Below are 22,757 nucleotides of genomic sequence, written 5' to 3' on the forward strand. Positions count from 1 at the left end.
AAATTAAACAATGATAGATATGAATTATGACTTAAACTTGCCTCCTTACAGATAGAGCAAAACACGTAAACAGTGAAAATTGGAGCATTGGAAAGCACGCACCGACGCAATACTATAGTTTCGTACATACAAAACCATGTCAGACACTCAACAAGAAGAAAGTGATTTATTGGCTGGCCATCCTCCTGCAGGTGACGTTTTATAAAACTTTTAAAATACAAACCGAAATATTTCCCCCAAAACCGTTTTTTTTAAACAGCTGCTTAGGTCAGTAACCTATTTATCTGATTAACTGCGCAGCAAGAGCATGCCAATGTTGGTCATTCCAAAGTGCAACAAAATCGTTTCAGTGTTTCCTACTATATTAATAATTATTGGAGGACTAATAGTCGGCAGGTTTCTATATCTGTAAAATGAGATAAAAATGAAAAATTAAAAATAGATATTAAATCTAACATGGTTTATCTTTCATCGCTGGTTATTTTAAAATAAGCCTAACTAATCAAACTGGTATTCACGATCATCATATGGATGTCTTTAAAATTCAAATCAGTCCATATTTAAAGTTTTATGAGTACAAATATTCCATTAGGCCAGCATTTTTTTATTTTTAGATTTACGAAATATTTTTCAAATTATTTGGTGAGGAGGAGGGAAAAAAAATAAAAATAAAATTGAAAAATTTGTCCGTCGAGAAAAAAAATAAAAATAAAACAATTTTTCAACAACATTTTTTTTTATTTTTAAAATAAGAACACGTGTCCAGGAGCTGCCATTTTTTAAAATATATAAGTAATTCTGGTTGTTGGTGATGTTCTTATCATAACATATTTTATCCATGGGCACTGAAAATTTGTGTTGATATATTGTACATTCATGTATAAAAACGAAGGTTTTTTTAATATATATAAATATACAAGTACATACTGTACATATACATTAAGACAAAAAAAAATTAAGGGAGTTTTCACTTCTTCCTTGCAGAAAAATAGGAAGAAGTTTGAGAAATCATTTATTTGATTAAATTAACAATGCTATTCACAAATTCAAAATTTAAAATATTGTTACTGAACATAAATTGGATTAGAAGCATGTCCATAAATGTCAGTAAAAAATCATACAAGTTTTTTTATTTAAAAAAGACTAACTAACTTTTAAAATCTTATTTATTTATGTAATTATACCTTTAATAAAGGAAATGTTTCGTTATTTTGTTAGCTTAATGACAAATAAAATCATTCTCTTTCCTTCAGTCATAAGACTCCTGTGTTCAGTGTGTTTAGGGTTATTAGTCCAACCCTATGACCCACTTACAACCGTTATGTAGAGGATCTATTTCCAAACGGTTAAATTATGATTAGTTTAGAATTTATTTTGCAAAAATGTTTTTAAAAAAAGTAACTTATCATTTTCTTGTTTTTTTTTAAATTTACGGAATTGTGATAGAAAAAGACTTCAACTTCTCTTTCTTGAGGAAATTCTGGCTAAGTTGCCGATCACAAAACTTAATAGGGTCGTAAATTGTAGGGTTTGACGAAAGCAAACAGGAGTAGGCCCTATGGTGGTTTTTTGTGACTTCTAGTGCCTGTGACTTGATCGGAAAGAACTTGGTCTTTTTAATCAATGCATGAATAACAATAATTCAGACTACACATACGTGATTGCATCAACATTTATTTTTATTTTTACCAGGAAGAAAATTTCGGGTCGGAGGAAAAAATAAAATTAATAGCTAGTTCAGGTCCTTTTATTTTTATTTGAATTTTTTTAAAAATAGGGTCGGCGGGTTTGTAAATCGAAATTTCAAAAAATGCTGGCCTTAATATTGAAGACATAATCATGATGATTAATCTTGGACAAACTCAGAACACTAAAAGTAATAATTTATTCAGTAAAACTAGTGCAATATGAACACAGATCTAACAAAACCATGGATAGAGTAAAGTTTAGTGGCTTTCTCTACATAAGTCTTTAAAAAAAATATTGTAATAAAAGGTTACTGTATACCTGGTATATATGATATTTGCAGACATGTATGTTTTGTTTTTCTTCAGTGAAGGCAGGTGGAATGCGAATTGTTCAACACAAGCATGAGAAAGGTGATGGCAGCCAGTCCAGAGAAGAGAAAAAAGAACAAGAGGAAGAATTTGGCACAGTGTTAGTTTAAAAGTCTTTTATGAAAACAGAAATGGGTCTCATTAGTTCACCTGAGCTTTTCTTATCAAAATTTGACGTCTGTTGTTGCCTTGGTAAACCTTTCACATTTTCATCTTCTTCTCCAGAACCACAAGGCAGGGTTGTCTCTAAGACCCGGGAGGCGGGGAATTCCCCCGCCTATAATGCCTTAATTACCCAGCTATTATTGCATTTCAAACACAATGTAGCTATAAGGAACACCCCCAAACCCCCTACTACTTTTTCATTTCCTCCTTCTACTTCAATTTTTAGAGACAACCCTGACAAGGGCAATTTCAACAAAACTTTGCATAAAGTATCCTTTGGGGAAAGGCTTTCAACTTTGTCCAAATTAAGGACTAGGTCCCCTTTAAAGGAGAGATAATTTAGAATTTAAAATTTGGTGGTTGTTTTTTGAATCTTGTGTGGAAGCATCATTAGGTACTGTAGATTCAACTTTGTTCAAGTCATGATCCCCAGGAGTAGGATGGGGCCACAATGGGGGTTGAATTTTCATATAGGAATTTAAAGAAAAAAATATTCTTTTCAAAATTAGTCGGCCAGACAAGCTGTAACTTGTGTGGAAGCACCCTTAGGTAGAGTACCGGTTGATTCAAGTTTGTTCAAATAATTTTACCTTGGGGTAAAATGAGGCCACAATTGGGCAAGGGGGTTTACATAAATTTGATTACTCTCAACTCAAAGTTATAATATTTTTTATTACATGTATATGCAAGCGTCTTGATATTCATTGATCCTCAGTTGTTAGATTGTGACTCCTGAACAATTTTGGGCTTTGCAAGGAGTTCAATGTTTGATGTGTGTTTTTTTATGAAAAATTGATCATCTTGATCTGCAATGTTTAATGTGTAATATGACTATGAAATCATCCAGTTACAAAAGGGGCTTAGTTATTCTTAAGCAAAAGAAAATCTGGAGAAAATTGTGAAAATCCTTTTATACAGGATCTATTTTACAACATTGTTCAGATATTTTGTATTTGACTCCATAAAGCTGATTTTATCAAGTCTTAGACTGCTTTTGCTCAGGCGAGCAATGGTGTCCATTGGCCTCATGTTTGATTGATCATTGTTAAATCAAAGCAGATCTAATAAGATTATCATTGGTCATTCCATTAACAAGTGTAATCGAACAGAAATGGGAAATTTAAATTTTTGTATAATGTATATAGAGTTAAAATAACAATGAACAATATTGTGTTTTATTTTATGTTTACCATATTTTTTTTAATTCAGTGATGTTAGGAGTGATAAACATCATCAGTCTCTCCTACTGTCAGGGGCTGTGACAAAGGTAGGCTACAATTCAAAAGATACTTACCTTGTACAGTGTAACCTTAAGCAATATTAACATGATATAGCCAGGGAATTCAATTTTACCACTGGGAGTGGAAGATACTAGCACAATATATGGTGTTGTTAGATAATGACCTGGGTAGCTCAGTGGTAGACCTAGGGTTGCAGGGGTTCTGGCAAATATTTTCATTTCTTTTTAATCTCATTCTTCTTTCCTAATGCAAAATAATTAAAGCAATATAATTTCGAATACATGTAATAAATTTATTTGATAATAATATATGTTTATCTCTCATGGTGACACACACTCTAAAATCATTGAATCAGATGTAGAATAATGCAGCATTGAAAGATTTTAATTTAATCCAAAAGAAAACTCAAAATTTGACATCTTTTACATGTATCTGTGATGGAATTTAGGGTGACAAGGATTTTCCTCCTGAAGCTGTGAAGAGCTACCACGAGAAACCACTGCCCACTCACGATAACAGACCCCCCACCAAGCAGCATGCCATTCAGCAGCCCAGGTGAACAAGGCTCTAGATCAGTGCCTGCCCCACCCCGGACTGCAGGCAGACTGGGAACTAGAATTGGACCACAAAAAATATTTCAAAAAAAATTCTGATAGAAGTTTTTCAAATTTTCTATATTACGTGTACTTCAAAAAAAAAAAAAAATGTGCAAGAATGTGTTTAGCAACTAGATGGGGTTTTGTTTGTTAGGTTTATCTTTTTTATTATGATGAAAAATATCACTTGTTTTAATTTTTTTTGATTGAGAGAAAACAAATTTTGATATTGCTCTGAAGATGGTGGAGGGTTTAGCTGTTGTGTCTCTGTTGATCGCTTTGTTCACCTATTTTATTCAGGCCAGGTTCAAGAAAAAAAGTGAAGAGATAAATGTACGATAAATCAGAAAGGAAGATAAATTGACAGATTAAAAGGTTTGCAGGTTGTATTCAGAGTGTACTTGTATCAAGTCTAAATTAGTAGATGAGGAAAATATCTAACTTTATAAGTGCTGTAGATGAATGTATCGCATATAATTTTGTACAGTTATTATGTGTGTGAATATCGCAATATTTTGTTGAGAAATGAATCTTTTTGTGTATCAAAATAATACAGATGGTTCTGTTTGTAACTAAGGGATCTACATAGCCTGTTTGAGTGTTGCATTTCCTTAAGAAAAGGACATTAGTGAAAGTTTTTTTGTTTGTTCTTGGACTCCATTTGTTTAAAATTTCATAACTGTTTAATTGCCTTTATATGAAGTCATTATATGCTCAGTTTTTTAGTGTGTAGCTTTGGGGAAAGGAAATAGAAAAAGAATTTCATATTTTTCAGGGCAAATTCAAAAGCAACTTACAATTGCTTAGCAATATTTAATAAAATGGTCCAAATAAACTTATTGAGGGTTTGTTATTTTTTCCATAAATATAGATTTCTTTATAAGTTTTTAATTTGATCCATATCAATGTCAAGGTGCCCTCAACCACCTTAAAACTCATATGCTTATAAATGTTTTTAAAAGGATTTTATTGATAACATATAATCAAGAAAAATAAAAAAAATATGGCACTACAAAGATGTATACATATTCTTGAAATAAGAATATATTAAGTTATATAATGTACATATCGTATGTTATTAGAGTACATGTCACATAGTTCTCAAAATTATAGATTTCAATAGTTGCATACTTTTACAATATAAAAAGTTCATGGTAGAAATGTCGATGCTATTTTAAAGCTGTCATGTAAATATACTGGTACAAAAGACTGCATGTCATTGGAAAGAAAACATTATCATGGCAATATACATCATTACACATGCAAGTACATGCTTAAAATGAAATAAAAATTATAAACTATCACAGCAAAAAGTTTGGTTCATGCGGGACTTTTTTATGTTTATTTTACAAAGAAATCTTTCCAAACACCAATATAATACAAAATTAAAACACAATTACATCCTTTCATCTACATCTTAAAAATTAATAATAAAGAAACGATATTTTGGAATCAAGTTAAGATTGAAACATGCATGCGGGAAACATTTTTACAGCATGTTCACCTCGCAGTACATCATTTTATGACAGACTGTGCCCACCAACATTCGCTTCTTGTACAGAGTTGCTGTAGTGGAACCATAGAGTTCAAGGTTGTCTGACAGTAGCTCTGTGATCCCAGTCACATTAGTGCCACTCTTGTCCATGTGTAGCATTAATACCTATAAGTCATAAAAGAGGTTCAATAAGCTTAAAATAATGATATCATAAATTCATTTGTGTTGCATTAATTTATCTGTTTGCCTGAGAAACAGAAAAAAATTGATTTGTTCTATTTAAAGTTTAAAAAGACCCTTCAAAATGATGAAGCATAACAATGGGTAACACATTACATGGAAACTAATGATATATCATTATGGCTGCATGAAAATTGGTTAGCCACAGTTTTACAGTTTCTGGCATTAAAGCATTTGAAACACGGCAGTTTGCCTTGCAAATGTACTGGTAAATATCCTTCCAGTAAATAATGTAAAAAGAGGCCCATGGGCCACATCGCCCACCTGAGGAACAATAGGTATGATGAAATCAGCTTTATGGAGTCGTAATACAAACTATTTGGACAAGGCAGTGTAAAACATGTAGATCCTGTTTACCAGTAAATTTTTTCCCCGAATATTCTTATGTTTTAAATCAAGTCCCTTTTCTAATAGGATGGTTTTATAATCATATCACATGTTGAGCATTGCAGTTCTCAAAGAGATCCTAAACAGTTGTTTATATATGGGATATAAACCTACATCAAACTCTGAACCCAACGTGAGGCCCAAGAATCGTCCAGGGGCCAAAGTATAACCAATTTTTAAGAATCGGCAATCATACCTTAAATTGCTTGCATATAAGTAAAACCATGCATTTTAATTTTTGTGAATTACAATGTTTTCCTTTGTAATATTGGATCACGAATGTGGCCCCATCCTACTCTTCAAGACTTGATTTGAACAAATTTGAATCTACATTATAAGGCAAATGGTTTTTTAGAAAAAGATTTTGAACGATTTTTCTCTATATATTCCTATGTAAATTTTTGTCCCCCCCCCCCCCCCCCCCCCCCCACCAACCCACGTTGTGACCCCATCCTACCTGATTTGAACAAACTTGAATCTACAGTACCTGAGGATGCTTCCACAAAAGTTTCAGCTTTCCTGGCTGATTAGTCTCTGAGAAAAAGATTTGTAAATATTTACTCTATATATTCCTAGGTAAAAATTCACCCATTGTGGCCCCATCGTACCTCGTGAAATACAAGTTTCACATTTTCTGGCTAATTGATTATTCAGAAGAAGAATTTTGAAAATTTCTCAAATTTTTTCAATAATCCCTAATTATTTTCCTTAGAAAAAGTGCTAGTTCTTTAGTTTTCACAACTTTGAATCCCCTTTGCCTAAGGGTGCTTTGTGCCAGGTTTGGTTAAAATTGGCACAGTGGTTCTGAATTATTAATACTGATGATATTGAAAATGTAAAAAGTCTACAGAAATATATTGGGTTGATCAATCTCATAGATGGCTTGGCTTTAGCTTGCCATTTATGAGATTGATCAACCTGATATATTTCTGTTGTCAGTTACTAAAAAACCTAATAAGTAATGATATCCAGAAATTTGCATTGGAATTTGTGACCACTTTCCCTAATTCTAACTTCTCAGAACTTTCCCACCAAAAATCAATACATATCTCTATTTACTTTTCTTAACTTTTGTGCATCATCTTGTCTGCTAAATTAAGCACATAATTATACTGATATATATAATTAAAACAAATACATTTATAACCTTATCTGGCTTGAATGCACTAATTTGTGAGGATAACCTAATGGTAACAGTTGAAAAGGATGATTGCCAACACTGTGCAATAATTTAGTAGATATAGTTTGTATGTTTAATGTACAGTTATAATAACATTCATTTCTATACCTGTGAAGGAGTACTTTCATTACCAGGGTCATTCAGATGTTTTGCAATTTTAATCCCAATAGGATGGCAGCCTAACAGCACATCTCCTGTTACAGGATCTATCGTTGGGTTGTCTGGGATTGTGTAGAGCTCAACTTCCTACAAATTAATACATGTACATGTAAATGAAATCAACTGGGGATATATCCGTATCAAATTCTCTCAATTAAGGACATTGATTTATTCCATATCCTTTTTGTGATTTCATCACACACCTAGATAATACAAAAAGATGGTGACCATCTCGAAGTGCCCCACTACAGTATACCAAAGAAAGAACTAAAGCTAGAGATGTAAAACCAGTATGGTATTATTTAACAGTCTTGAATTTGTTCAGATGTCATTTCTGTAAATTGCAAGAACTTATTTGAAAACCAGCAGAATGTTTGACATTACTTGAACAAAAACTTACATTCATTTTTGTGAGTCTGTTGTTAGCCTCTCGTTTGTACACAATAAATTTTTTACCTGGACTGGAAACAGTATACACATGTCTGGAACAGAAAACAAGAGTGAATCATTTTCTCAATAGCACATGGACAAGAAAACTGAGAGTCTCTCCGGTATTAATTTGCAATTTTAATTTACGCTTGTCAACTAAACACACTCCTTAAGCATGTCTAAAATATAATCATACAAGTATAGTGTATCTGTATTACTGTACAAATTTTTGATGCCTTAGTTAGGAATTATCATCTACAGCAGTTGTCCTTCTTGGTCCATGAAGACAAGTACTCATGCGGCTCGGGTGAGCTAGACTTACTTACAGATACTTGCTTTCACATTAATTTCCCCAATTGCACCCTAGATTTTTGTTAGAAAGATATTTTTGAAAAGAACATATCAACATGTACAGTAAATCACTAATAGTTTGCAAAGCTGTGAATCCCCATAGTTGTTCCTTATTTTTTATCAATTAGGGTTTGAACAAACTTGAAAATTACATGTAGCTTGCTATCCTTCTCCCATATCAACTCTATGCTTCATATCAGACTCAATAATTAGAGCATTAAGGGAGACTTAATTTATACATTTCAAAAGCTTCTGCAAATGTTTTGATTTTTAAAACAATAAAATGCTTTCTTTGGTGATTCATTTGGGATATGAAGGTAGCAACATTGCAGGATAAATACATAACCTGCGTTAGCGGGTTATGTAAATTTTTCCTGCAATGATCGCTACCTTCATAACCTGCATGAATCATCAAAGAAAGCATTTTATTGTTTATATTAACATCTTTCTTTAACTAATTAATAAACTGATTATGAAAAGTTAGTAAAATTCACAAAATTACTGTTAATGTACAAAAGTACGTTAGCTAAAAGAAACAGCCAAATCGTCTCCTGTGAGACTTTGAGTCTGGCATCGTCATGATTATTTCGTGCAGTCCGAGATTTTACTAAGGTCGCTGTAGGTTCAGACCAATCGATAAACAGGGCGTGTCAATTTCCGTCCTGTCACTTTCAGCCGCTGTAGATTTCGACCAATCGATAAATAGGGCGTGTAGATTTCAGTCTGGCTGTTTCTATAGAGCTATGAATTAACTATAAGTTTCCGTAAGAAATAGAGGAAATTATGCTTGGTAGATGTAAATATAATAATATGTATCACATACCAACCAATATATCTCCTACCAACAGTATGCACTTTATTATTATGTTTATCAAAAAATTCTCCCCTAACCTGATATTATTTAAATGGAGGTCTTATTTTTTCATTGCAAACAAATTGATAATGGCAGTTCAGGTACCAATGAGGTACCGGTAAATGACTCTGGAGAAAAAAGATTATTTTAAAATGTCCCTCCCAAATGTCATTATAACAACACTTATAATATCTCCCCATGCAGAGGAGTAAGACTTTTCATATGGATAATTTGAAAGCTCTTCACAAGTTCCAAGTTTGGCTTAATTAAACTGATATTGTAGAATTTATCTGATGTTAAGCTAGTGGTGGCCACAGTGTTAATACTTTTAACGTTTTTTTCAAGAGACCTTTTTTTCATAAAACTTTCACTTCCAGCAATTTTTTCAGGTTTTAAAAGCTAATTGCAACATTTTGAACATTTGAGTTCTGTTATTTTATTAAAGGTCATGTAATTTAAATAAGTAAAAAAAAAAAATCAATTATATATAAATTTTCTAAAGATATAATTTTCACTTTCTGTATAATGATCAGTCACAACCTTATATATATAACTATATTTTTCAAAAACTTTAAAAATCTGTCAAAAACAGCAACATTATAGACACACACTCTTACCTTCCATCCTTTGAGAGTGTAATCCCATTAACCATATATGTTGGCTCTGAGACTGGGATGAAATCTCTGCCATCATAGTACAATAAATGTCCATAGGAGAGCCCAATGAATTGCTCTAAAATGTGACCTATGTAGTTGCGATAGTATCCGAATTCTGTTGTGTAAAAAGTTTCATGACCAGTCGCTGCAACATCATTCAGTCTGAAATATTTTTTGTATTAAATAATTAAATTTCTACTCTTTTAAATTTTTTCCCCACTTTATGTATCGATTTAATGTACAATTCTTTCTAAAATTACATCATAGATATTTGTTCACTGTCTATCTTTACTGACATACATTTATTCATCAAATAATCCATATGTCTACCGGCATTAACTTTTCCAACTCAAATGAAGTAGTAAACAAGAGGCCCAGGGGCAACAATAGCCTTAACTCTGATCAAATTAGCATTACAGTATCAAATTCTCTCGACAACTAAGTACAGTGGATCTTGCTCAAATTTTTTTTTAAAAAACCTGCCAATTTTATCCACATATTTTCATGGTAAAAAACAAGCCCCTTTTGCTGTTGTACCTGTAAGAAGATTTTTTTTCTATTCCTATATAACGCCCCCCCCCCCCCCCCCCCCCCCCCCACTTTGTGGCCCCCACTTTTCTCAAGGGAATCATGGTTTGATCAAAGTTTAATTTGCGAGACCCATACTTTCACACAAGTTACTGCTTTTTGGACTAAAAATTTTCCCAGAATATTTTTAAAGATATTCTCTACATATTCCTATGTAAAAATTCATCCCCCATAGTGGCCCCACCCTACCCCTGGGGACCATGATTTAAACAAACTTGAATCTTCACGATCTGAGGATGCCTTCACAGAAAATTGAGGTTCTCTATATATTTCTATGTAAAAATTCATCCCCCCCATTGTGGCCCAACCCTACCCCTGGGGACCATGATTTATAAAAGTTGAATCTTCACTATCTGAGGATGCTTCCCAAGAAAATTGAGTTTTTCTGGTCTAATTGTTTTTGAGAAGAAGATTTATAAAGATTTTCTCTTTATAATCTTATGCAAAAATCCATCCCCCATTGTGGCCCCACCCTACCCCCAAGGACCATGATTTAAACAAACTTGAATCTAAAATATCTGAGGATGCTTCCGCTCCAATTTGAGCTTTTCTGACCTAATAGTTTTTGAAAAGAAGATATGTAAAAATTTATCCCCATTTGTGGCCCAACCCTACCCCCAGGGACCATGATTTGGAAAAACTTAAATTTACATCACCTAAGGATGCTTCCGCTCTAATTTGAGCTATTCTGGCCAAATAGTTTTTAGAAGAAGATTTTTAAAGATTTTCTTGATATATTCTTATGTAAAAATCCATCCCCCATTGTGTCCCCACCCTACCCCCAGGGACCATGATTTGAACAAATTTGAATTTACACTACCTGAGGATGCTTCCCACAATTTACAGCTTTTCTGGCCAAATAGTTTTTGAGAAGAAGATTTTTGAAAAATACCAACTCTTGAAGGAGGGTGTGGCCCTTTATTTGAACAAACTTGAATCCCCTTCACCTAGTGATGCTTTATGCCAAGCTTGGTTGAAATCTGCCCAGTGGTTCTTGAGAAGAAGATAAAAATGTGAAAAGTTTACAACAACGACAACGCCGCCAACCACAACGCTGACAGACAATGGACAAATTTTGATCAGAAAAGCTGACTTGAGCTTTCAGCTGAGGTGAGCTAAAAATGAATTACAAATGAACAAGGGTTCCTTTGTAGGTTTTTAGATGCTTCAGTTCCAGGGTCTTTTCCAGAAACTCAAACTTTTCAACAGTGTCCTCCTCCGCTCTGTGCACCACAACAAACAGGAATATCTTGTCTACAGAAGTAAATCAAAATAATTACAAGTTACATGTAATACCTTGTTTGTAGGTGTGGATATTAAGGTAAATCAAAATGATTGTATGTATTTAATATGAAAATTTAAGATTTTACTAATTTCTGCAAAGTTCATACATGTACTCTTAACTTTGCAAGAAAATTCATTTAAGTTGCGGGTAAACTGTTATTTCATTGTACTTGCGCAAAATGAGCTGTATAAATGTCACTTTAATTTGATAATTATAAAAAAATCTGATAAACAAAGTAATGAATACCAGTACATGCATACCCATAAATAGTGTTTTTATTTTTCACATACCCTTTTCTTCTAGTACACTGATACCATGGGGAGCAAAATCTTCATAGCTGAACTGATTTCCAACTATCATCAGCTCTCGAACTCCATCTGCAGGCTTTTCCAAGTTGAATAGCATGATTCTGCCTCTAGCATTATTTTTTTTGTGATACTCCTTCATGGCAGATGTAAAGAAAGGTCCATCTATACCCTTATAAACAACAAATTCTTCTTTTTAAATTCTAATTTTTACTTTGGAAAATACTACTTTTTTAAACTTCAAATACATTAATTATGTTCCAATTTTCTAGTCTCTACCAAAAATCCAGGCATTCATCAACTTGACTATAAATGTACCTAATCCCCATGGGGCAATACTGAAAAGGGTAAACTTTTTCACAAACTACAAATTTCACAAGCAAAAGGTTACTAAAATAAATCTTCTGATTGACAAACAAACTTGGTACACTTGCTGTTATCTAAGAAATATATGACCACAGTTTTGATTTTAAGGTAATAAGGTTAAAGGTCAAGTGTCAAAAAATTAAAAATGGATCTTCTCCTTCAGGAATGTACTATATTTATCAAGCAAAAGACTATCAAGTGAACAATAACTGCCTACATGCATTTGCAAAGTGATTTGATCCTCAAAATCAGCATGGATTATCTCCTTTTTCCATGTACACCCCTGCGAATGTGTTCAGAATGTTTTCTTTATCGTTGCTAAGTATGTAATAAATCCAGAGGTGCTCGAATGAAAGTTCACGAGACTTAACCGAGATTTGGTCAGTTCCTGTGAAATTTCGAGCGGAAGTATAAGTGTTTGGATAATATTCTCAAAATACGTAAGTACGGTACTCATATCATACTTGGATTTATGTTAAAACATGAAAAACGTTTAAGATGCATGTCTTATTTCACCATCTAGCGGTTATTTATATTAAACAATAATATTCAGAACAGAGTTATCGTTCGTGTTCAACCACGTGTAGAGTGGTTGAAAATATAAACATTGGGTTGCTTAATAAAATCATAGCCATGTTTGATGCTCGTGGTGTGCAATACATATATTTTTAGAAAAATAATGAGTGTCTGTTTTGCATAAAAACTTAGTATATAGAGTCATTTTCGAGGAACATTCTGCATAAAATAGAATAGTCTGTTTCACTATTGATGCTATTACTAGGTCAGGCGCGGATCGAAAATTAACCCTCAGGGGGGATCTCTACAAGCATGTTAATTGTTGCAACAAAAGACAAAAACTATTTTTTTGTATTGTTGCATTTACATGTATTTCTATAACACATTTTATCACCAATTAATGAAGATAAAGTTTAAAATCAATAAACCTCTAGATTTTATATTTGACTACAAGTACCTAGATTTTATAAAATAGACTATAAACACAAGGCATGCATGATTTTTGTTGCGAAACTGAAAGGGTCAAATAAAATCATGTGGTCTAAAATTTAAATGACAATAACATTCGCAGGGGTGATGTATATGCCATGCTGATGCCTGTCAAGCAAAAAGGTTCTTGGACAAAACTAGTCTACTTGTTGGTGTCAAGAATGGTTGTTTAATCATTGATATCTCATCCTTGAGCTAATAATCAAAAGGAGTCATCTACAGCATGTACTTCTTAGGGCTACCACAAATGATGTGTGTCCTATTAAATAGTCTTACCAGCTGCATGACTAGGGGTATAAAAATCAATATCATTGCAATAGAATACTGCAAATCATTAGTCCACTTTTCTCTGTGCTTCAACCAAACTTGAATGTCAAATGGGGGGGGGGGGGGGGGTTATGGTTCTGGTGTTATAGTGACATTACAAAGAAATATTTCATTTTTCTTCCCACAATTACACAGCATACAGTAAAACACACATATAGGAAACCTGCTCATAATGAAAACTGACATTTTATATAGTGAAATGATTTTCATTCTCCATGGGTTAAAAGCACTTTGTGAAGCAAACAGATATTATGAATTACTTATAGAACATAGAGAAATTGCCCGTTCCTAGCACTTTTTATGAGCGTGTTTTACTGTATTACACAGCAATAATGTGGTGAAATATTCTCCATGTTGAATCATTTTTTTTAAGTTTTGCCATTTGTGGATAACTTACAGAGGTGATGAAAGTTAATCCAGACTTGGTGGTTTGCATATCTTCAGATCCATGATCTAAAATGAACATCAAAAATCAGTATGTATCATGTCAACAATTTGTGGTCCATCAACCCAAAGACTTGTAACTTTCATCAGAGAATGACAAACCTGGTAAAAAAATAAGGAATGCATTGATGTTCCAAAAAAAAATTAAATCCTCTAAATGTAGAAAATAAACAACTTTCGGTAACAAACTTTTTTTCTGTAACCGCTGTTCTGGGGATTGATCCCTAAGAATACCAAAAACTTCTTGGGGACCAATCTCACAAACTGTAGGCATATAGGAAAACTTAAAAACCCAAAATTTTAGCTGTTGCATTTTTATATATGTAATCAAAACTTTGCATGCGCCTTATGATTAGTACTACATCGCAAACAGGCTATTAGAAGTAGCCCATTTGGACGATTAATTAGTCTAACCAGTAAGATGGTGATAAATATAAATTATACCTATTCCTTCCACAATGTGACATTTTCCCGGTCGATGGTTCCATACAGTTTTATGATAGTCAAGAAACAAACTGAAATACATGAAATACTACAATGATGACACTAACATTACAAGAGGCCCAGGGGCCATATCGGTCACCTGAGCAACAGTAGCCAACAAAATCTTTAGACCTTCTTAAGAGTATCATATACAAAAATATCTACTAGCAAATACGTTTAAGGACCAGTTTGCAACAAAAATTAATTATGATGCCAAGCTCTTGCCAAATTTTCTTGCAAGCAAATAAAAGTTGTTTACATTATCTTGATTTTCAAAGATTTTCAAGTTTTCTCTAACATATTTCTAAGTTAAACATAAAGCTCCTTTTGTTGTTTCAGTTTAAGAGAAAAACATTTTTAAAGACTTTCCTCTATACATTCCTGTGTAACAAAGCAACCCTCTATTGTGGCCCCACCCTATATTCAGGGATCATAATTTGATTGAACTTGAATCTAAACTATTTGAGAGTTTCAGCTTTTCAGGCAAAATGATTTTTGAAAAATACTGACACATTTTTAATAATTCAAAATCATCTTCCCTATAAAGAGGGTGTGGCCCTTTATTAGAACAAATTTGAATCCCCTTTATCCAATAATGCTTTGTGCCAAATGTGGTTGAAATTGGCCATTGCGGTTTTGTAGAAGATGAAAATGTAAAAGTTTACAACAAAAACAGACAGCAGACAAATTAGCTTACTTGATCCCTCAGTTCAGGTGAGCTAAAAATATAAAGGACTTCTTTAATAGGTAGGAAGGAGTATATATGAGCCAAATTTGACCCCCATAATTTGCCATTTTTTTTAAAGTGATTTAAGTACAATGTACATTAAATTATATTTTTAGAAGAGTTGATATATAAGATAATTTTTTACTTATTTACATTCTTTTGCAGTATAATGGATGGTAAAAGTGACACTATTTTTATAATTTAATCTACTAATAACAGAAAAATGATGTTTATATCAGGAGGTTGTTTGAGGCTTTAATCATGCATATGTATATGTAGTCCTAATCTCAGCAATATTCGCTGAGACTGAATAATTTGACGGAAGAGATGTCAGTCAAAATTTTTCAGTCTCAACAAATCTCGCTGAGTTCTATTTGACAGGGAAGTGAGCTCTACCGGAAGAAAGAATTCAAACCAACTGCACGTTGATCCTTTTGACTTTTTTGGCTTCAGTTACTTGGACCAGCAGTTCCTTATCTTAATTGGACCAACAGTTCCTCGTAAATATGGTTTCAAACTTCACACTCTCATGATAACCAGCAAGATCAAAATAACTAACTATGACTATGTATATGTTCATTGTAAATATACTGCTGACACAATATACAAGGATATGCAGGTGCTTGTGGACAGGATCGTGCACTACCCCTCCCCCCCCTTTTCAAATTTTTTCTATATATACATTGTTTTAATTTATAATCTATTTAACAATTAACCCCTTATATATATCTTAAGTCAAAAATAACAGATATATTACACTTCGGTAGCATTTTATATTCACACTCGTTTATAATCAGGGAAAACAAAAAAAATTGGAAAAAAGGGGGGGGGGGGGGGGTTAGTGTACAGTCCTGTCCACAAGCACCTGTGGGATATCCATTTTTGTTTTCCCTTGGACTGAAATGTCAGCATACAATCATATGAAATCACAATGGTTTGCATATTGATCCCTTTTTGCGTAAAAATTCTGGTTCCGATGCCTATGATTATACGTTTATCTTATTAAATATCATTATGCAGTAAAAAAGAAGATATAATGTATTTGTTTTGTATTCAAATTCATTTAGTTTTTTTTTCATCCATTTGTAAACCAATTCTACTTTCTTAAGGGTGTTGTTTATATACTCAGAGTTTGAGTTCTCAAATTCGGATTGTAATAAAGTTCAATTTAATGAGTAAAATTTGTTCTAAACACAAAAAAATATTTATGAACTGATTTATTATTGACATAACATTCGATAATTTTACATTATTTTGGAATTAAGCTCAAACAAAAATAGACTTTTAACCAAACAGAGGAAATTCGGACTAAATTTTGCAGAATATGTTTTCCACTAAAACATTTTTGGCAGTACTCGAATATTAAAAGTTAAGATTTTATATTTTAGTCTTTATAATTTTGCATTTTTTCTGTTGGATTTACCTCACTTATTCATTAAAATAATGGTATGACAAGAATTGCAAAAATATTGAAAAATTAATGCTTAAAAACGATCAAAGACATGATATCTCAAAATTTTGATCATTGACCTCATATGAATTATATGCCAACAGAAGGTCAATATAAGTTGTTCAATACTTTAAATTTTTTGTAATATCATCATTCAATTTTTTGTAAAATTGGCTAACAAATGGTAATGGATTTGAAAACTGATAGAGGAAATTCGGACTGGACTATTTTTAAAAATTGTCGCTGAAATCGTAATGCTTTGTATCTGTTTGGTGCCACTTCCATTCAAAACTGCATTTTATATTTCAAAGTGTTTTACTATTTGTAGTATTTTTACAATTAAGAAAATATCAAACGTAGTGTAAAAGGACTAAGTGCGGTTTTATGCAATTTTTGCCCCCCAAAATCAAAGTTTTAGAAAGAGCTTTTAAATAAGGTGAAAGATAGTTAAAATCATATTGGAAATAAAGGTGTAAAAGGTTATCACCACAGTGACGTCATAATGTAGAAATGACGTCATGAATATTGCATTTTTTTGATAAATTGATGTTTTGAAGCAAAATATGGGTGTTTTCCGATGGTTTTTCGACTGGGAAACATCGAGCGCAGGCTTGCTCAAGTACCATATTTTAGTATAATGTGTATAACTATCTGAAGAAAAACATATGTTAAAATCGCACTTGAGCAGACCTGCGCTCTATACTTCCAAAAGGAAAATATAGAGCAAAAATGAGAATATTTTCATTTGTTTGCAAATTTGCGGGAATTGGGCCATTTAGGTGACGTCATAGATACACAGCGAATGAGCAACGATGACTAAAATCATTATTAAAGTTATAGGCATCCTCTATACAATGATTTGTGAAGATTTTATTTTTATACGATACTATTTAAAAATTGGTTGAAATCGGGGGCAGATATTTGACCATACCGCACATAGTCCTTTTATGGGATTTTTCATGATTTTTAAAAAAATATTCAATGGCAACTAGGTCATTGACCCTCTTTTTTGAAAGTGAAAAATAACATTATTATCAAAGGTCTACAACATACAATAGATGGTTTTTCAATATCATCAGTGGATTTTTTTTCATTCTGAGTAAACGTCATCCTTAATCAATTCATCATATGCATAACCATGTCGCACCGTAAAACATAAACTCGGAACCGGAATTGCAAAGTTACACATTACCATAACCACCCCCCCCCCCCTTTTTTTTCTTTTTTCTGATGTCTAGCCCCCCCCCCTCCCTTTTCAATTTGCTTCCGACGCCACTGTGTATTAAAATGAAACTATACATATTCAATCCCAATGGTATGGCAGTAACATTAAAACTATTCAATGCTAACACTCTGTTTAACACACGTGATAAAGCGTTTTTCTATAATGTTTATGACTTTGAACTTCGTACAGTCTTGTCGACATTCATCGTCGGACATCCACGGTCGTCTCGCTTCTCTTACCTCAGAGAAGCGAGACCGACCGTGGGTTTCCGACGATGGTCGACATTAATGTTCCACAAATCGTTCGTCCATAAACAGCTGACCTATAAACGTTATGACAGTGGTCTGATCTCCTTCTTAGTTGTATCTGCTAAATACTTACACCATTTTGAAGATATATGTAAGAGACAAAGCTAATGCAATCCCAAATAAAGTTTTCAGAATCATGGTTCTAGCTGATACTGTCAAAATGCTACCATGCAATTCTAATTAACATCGGGATCGGGATTTTCCGTTGGTTCCTACCTTTAAAAAAAGAGATTGTATCGTGTATATCGTTTGTAGTATATATCTCCATAATATGGAATTCCATATACGACAGCCAACTGTCAGCTGCCAACTGCTTACTGCTTCTTGCCAACTGCGTATTGTCAAATGCTTCTTTAACAGACATTTATTTGAGGATGGAGGGATTGATATAGCGGGTTTTTTTGTTTTTTTTACACATAACACAAATTCACAACCATGCGCACATATTAAACACAAATTAACAACCATCTGTCAGCCCTGAATCACTGCATTCCATATCATCTGCCATTTTACATTAAATCACAACAAGCGAGCGAGCTTAGAGTACCACGCCACTGATTTTAGATTACCTGATCACGTGACCAGAAACCTATTCGAGTACGTATGAAAACCCACCTTGTACATAATTTCAAGTAATTAATTCGTGTTTACCACTTTTAAAAGACATGAGAAATAGTGGAGTTCTTGATTTGTCTGATGCTATCCATATACATGTAGAAAGTTTGAGATTTTGTTTCATTCCTGTCCTTCAGAATGACCTTGAAACAGTGATTGACACATGGAGTAATCATAAATCTAAAAACAAAACATACTTTGTCCATCGGATCGTCCGTCTTTTTTTGTATAGCAACCCAGAAGTATTTGGCTGTTGCGATATGAAAAGGGATGTAGACTTAAACATTAATTCTTGATACGTCTGAAAATATACAGGCAACTAAAAATGATTTTGTAATGGGCTCATCCAAAAGTTTTCTGAAATTGCCAATATTATCCATGGCTTTCAAAACGTGTTTTGACCACCTTGGTGTGAGCATATTAAATTAAAACTAAACAGTGTGGGGGTGTGCATGTGTTTAACATTTATGATTCTATTTTTTTTCAGAAATTATTCTACTCCATTAAACACTAAAAAACGTTATAAGGTTCCCAAAAAGTTCAATAGCCTCGTGCAACGTGCTTGGGAGCAATATATTTTATTATTTATATGCAAGACTGTTAATTTGTCCACAGCAATTTCAGAACACGCGTTACATGGACGAAGTGTGTTTGTTTTCTAATTCTATGATTATTCCATGTGTCCATCACTGTTTCAATGTCATTCTGGATGACCGGAATGAAACAAAATCTTAAACATTCTATATGGATAGCATTAGACAAATCAAGAACTCCACTATCTCTCATGTCTTTCAAAAGTGTTGAACACGAATTAATGCACTTAAAATTATGTGCATGATGGGTTTTCATACGTACTCGAAATGTAAATATGTGTTTTTGTGTAAAATAGAATAAAGGCTATCAATCTCTCCGTCCTCAAATACATGTAAATGTCTGCACATGCGCTTAACCCAATAAAGAGGTAAAGAAAGCATTTGGCAGTAAGCAGTAGGCAGTAAGGAGTAAACAGTTGGCAGTAAGAAGTAAAACAGTTGGCAGTAAGCAGTAAAACAGTTGGCAGTAAGTAGTTGGCAGCTGACAGTTGGCTGTCGTATATGGAATTCCATATATATCCTACAAGTAATAACTTTCAAAAAAAAAAAAAAAAAACCAAAAAACAAACAAACAAACAAAATTATAAAATGGAAGCATGTATCAATTATGCTAACTTATAAGAAATGAATTAAATAATTTTTGCTACTGATCAGAAATTCATGAGCGGAACGGGCAATATTATATTATTGTTAAATTATTTTATGACTGATACAAATATCAAATAAATGAATGTAAGTTTTAAAGCGGAAGAGAAATCAGCCAAATTTTTAAACTGTATTTGTAATATTAAAATGCAAAATCAACTGAAATGCATTTTTTTAAATTTCCAACCTAGTCCGAAATATCTGACGTTTTAAAATTCCTGGCTTTTTGATATTTTTATAGTCTTGCTTGGTAAGTAAAATATCAAAATCGTTAAAAAAAAGCCAGGAAAACGTCAGATATTTCGGATTATTTCCAACCATATATAGGAAATATGAAAGGATATTCAAGCACGTACGTACATGTAGCATTGTTTTTGAAAGTATGTGGGGGCAGCTTTATCTATAACATCTTGACAAGCATTTAAAAAAGGTGCAAATTCTCAAAATCATGAAGGAAATCCTTATTGTAACTTCAATTTAATTCAATTAGATCGGACACCACATTTTTCAGTTCCATTTATTACATGCTCACATGGGCGGATTCAAGAGGGGGCACCCTGCTCCCCCTTAAAATTGTCAAAATAAAGTTAAATCATACACCTTTTGGCAAAGAAAATGTACAAATCAACTTTTTGAAACTGATGGGATTTTTCTACATTAGACTAATTTCAACGGAGTAGTATGAAGAAAAACCCGTTGGTTTATGCAATGGTGTAACGTACATGTAAATGTACATAGAAAGCCCATATTAGTTACGCTCTACTTGGGATCAAATGTGACAAATCACCCACTTTTAAGTAATTGGTTATAGCTTGTGTTTTTAATAATTCTTCCTTGTTTATGATAATACGAGCTGGCAACGTTATCTTTTTGAATTTTATTTACATCGTCTCATTCAACTAGATTTTTTAAACTGAATTATTTACAGCCATTCGTAAGAAAAATATTATAAATGGAAATGTTTCTTATATTTCTTTACGGCAGATGATTTTGACGAGATTTTTTCAGGTCTTAAATCTACTAACCTTTAAAATTAAAATAATTATATTTCTTGTAAGTACAATTACGAGAAGAAATATTACAAAAGTGTAAAAAATGAAGACAGCGATTTTACCCTACAAAATCTCTAGAATCCAGGAGCTTGCAGGGGCTTTGCAGGTCTTCAATCTCCGAACCTTTAAGAATTGTAAACGATTGTTTTATTTTCAAGTTTACTCATGAGAAGAAATATCACAAAAGTCTAAAGAAGACTTCCTTTTTGCCCTACAAAATCTCTAGAATCCAGTGGGCATGTCCACGAAGCTATCTTAAGACTAAGATATGTCTCAGACATCACTTAGGACACGTCTTAGTCCTAAGTCAATTTCTTGAAGCCGTCCTATTTTAGGGCATGTCTTAAAAAATATCTTAACTTTAAGACATCCTAACAGGTGTCTTAACTAGTAAAAATGGCCGTCGCCTATTACAACTACATGAGAAGAAGAAACCCAAACCTACATCGCGAGCGCATATTTCGAGATATCGACAACCCGCTTGATTACCTAGATGACACAGATATCATCTGTAAGTACAAACTGCCCCGTCATAACATAATAGACCTTTGTGGACGCTTCAATCGTGACCTGAGACGACCTACATTGAGGTCACGCCCACTACCCATATCGCTGTGATGGTAGCTTTGAGATTTTACGCCACCGGCAGCTTCCAAGCCGTTCTAGGTGATGTGCACAGACTATCCAGACCTAGCGTGCCTAGAATAATTAATGATTTTACTGATTGTTTAGTGAGACTTTCTCCTGAGTATGTTAAAATGCCTACCCAAAACGACTCAGTGCAGATCATACGGGGGTTCGGTGATATTGCAGGCTTCCCAAATGTCATAGGTGCAATCGATGGGACCCATATTAGAATAAAATCACCATCTCTTGATGAACACTTGTATGTAAATAGAAAAAAACTACCATTCCATTAATGTGCAGGCTGTGTGTGATTCAAAGCTTAGATTCATGAACATTGTAGCAAAATGGCCAGGCAGCACACACGACTCTTTCATTCTAGAAAACAGTGCGTTGAAAGATATGTTTGAGAGGGGTGCAATTCTTGAGGGGTGGCTCCTTGGGGACATCGGCTATCCCCTGCGGCCTTGGCTGCTCACTCAAGTGCTGAACCCAACAACCAGACCGGAGGAGAGATACAACGCGTCTCACATCAGGACAAGGAATACCGTGGAACGCAGCTTCGGAGTCCTTATATCAAGATTTAGGTGCCTCGACACAATTGAAGGATCTCTCTTTTATTCACCCACGAAGGCATGCAGAGTTATGGTGGCTGTTGCAGTTCTGCGCAACATGTGTATAAACAATGGAGTCCCCATTCCGGCGGACTGTGTCGATGCCCATGACAGAGGGCGAATTGGGCGCCCACAGTATATTGGTCCCATCAACGACGGAGTGACAGTGAGAAACAGACTCATCAACGGACGATTTGCTTAAATTTGTACATGTATCTATTTTATCATATTGATATATGTTTTTAATTCGCCATTATTCATAAATACATGTATAATAAAATTTGTGAGCAAT

General features: G+C 33.5%; 3 protein-coding genes across 5 annotated transcripts; 2 read left to right on the top strand and 1 right to left on the bottom strand.

Moving 5' to 3' along the window:
- Positions 1 to 51: 51 nt before the first annotated feature.
- Positions 52 to 4,898, top strand: LOC128192531 (death-associated protein 1-like). The gene is made up of 4 exons (XM_052865278.1): positions 52 to 191; positions 2,055 to 2,157; positions 3,432 to 3,489; positions 3,912 to 4,898. The coding sequence occupies exons 1-4, from the start codon at positions 137 to 139 to the stop codon at positions 4,020 to 4,022; spliced, it is 327 nt and encodes a 108-aa protein (XP_052721238.1). The 5' UTR covers positions 52 to 136; the 3' UTR covers positions 4,023 to 4,898.
- On the bottom strand, positions 4,247 to 18,552 carry LOC128192524 (serum paraoxonase/arylesterase 1-like). Of its 3 annotated transcripts, none has more exons than XM_052865269.1 (9): positions 18,396 to 18,552; positions 14,574 to 14,644; positions 14,083 to 14,138; positions 11,973 to 12,159; positions 11,528 to 11,651; positions 9,771 to 9,971; positions 7,921 to 8,002; positions 7,470 to 7,607; positions 4,247 to 5,719 (listed from the first exon to the last, which is right to left on the bottom strand). In XM_052865269.1, the coding sequence occupies exons 1-9, from the start codon at positions 18,458 to 18,460 to the stop codon at positions 5,549 to 5,551; spliced, it is 1,095 nt and encodes a 364-aa protein (XP_052721229.1). In that variant the 5' UTR covers positions 18,461 to 18,552; the 3' UTR covers positions 4,247 to 5,548. The 3 variants fall into 3 exon arrangements, with proteins under 3 accessions (XP_052721229.1, XP_052721228.1, XP_052721230.1); XM_052865268.1 differs by lacking the exon at positions 18,396 to 18,552 and adding an exon at positions 18,156 to 18,244; XM_052865270.1 differs by lacking the exon at positions 14,574 to 14,644 and having other exon boundaries at positions 18,396 to 18,514.
- A 3,552-nt stretch (positions 18,553 to 22,104) lies between these two features.
- On the top strand, positions 22,105 to 22,667 carry LOC128192530 (putative nuclease HARBI1). Its single transcript, XM_052865277.1, has one exon. The coding sequence runs from the start codon at positions 22,182 to 22,184 to the stop codon at positions 22,665 to 22,667; it is 486 nt and encodes a 161-aa protein (XP_052721237.1). The 5' UTR covers positions 22,105 to 22,181.
- Positions 22,668 to 22,757: the final 90 nt, after the last annotated feature.

This window comes from Crassostrea angulata, chromosome 7 (assembly GCF_025612915.1).
Source record: "Crassostrea angulata isolate pt1a10 chromosome 7, ASM2561291v2, whole genome shotgun sequence".
Lineage (NCBI taxonomy): Eukaryota > Metazoa > Mollusca > Bivalvia > Ostreida > Ostreidae > Magallana > Magallana angulata.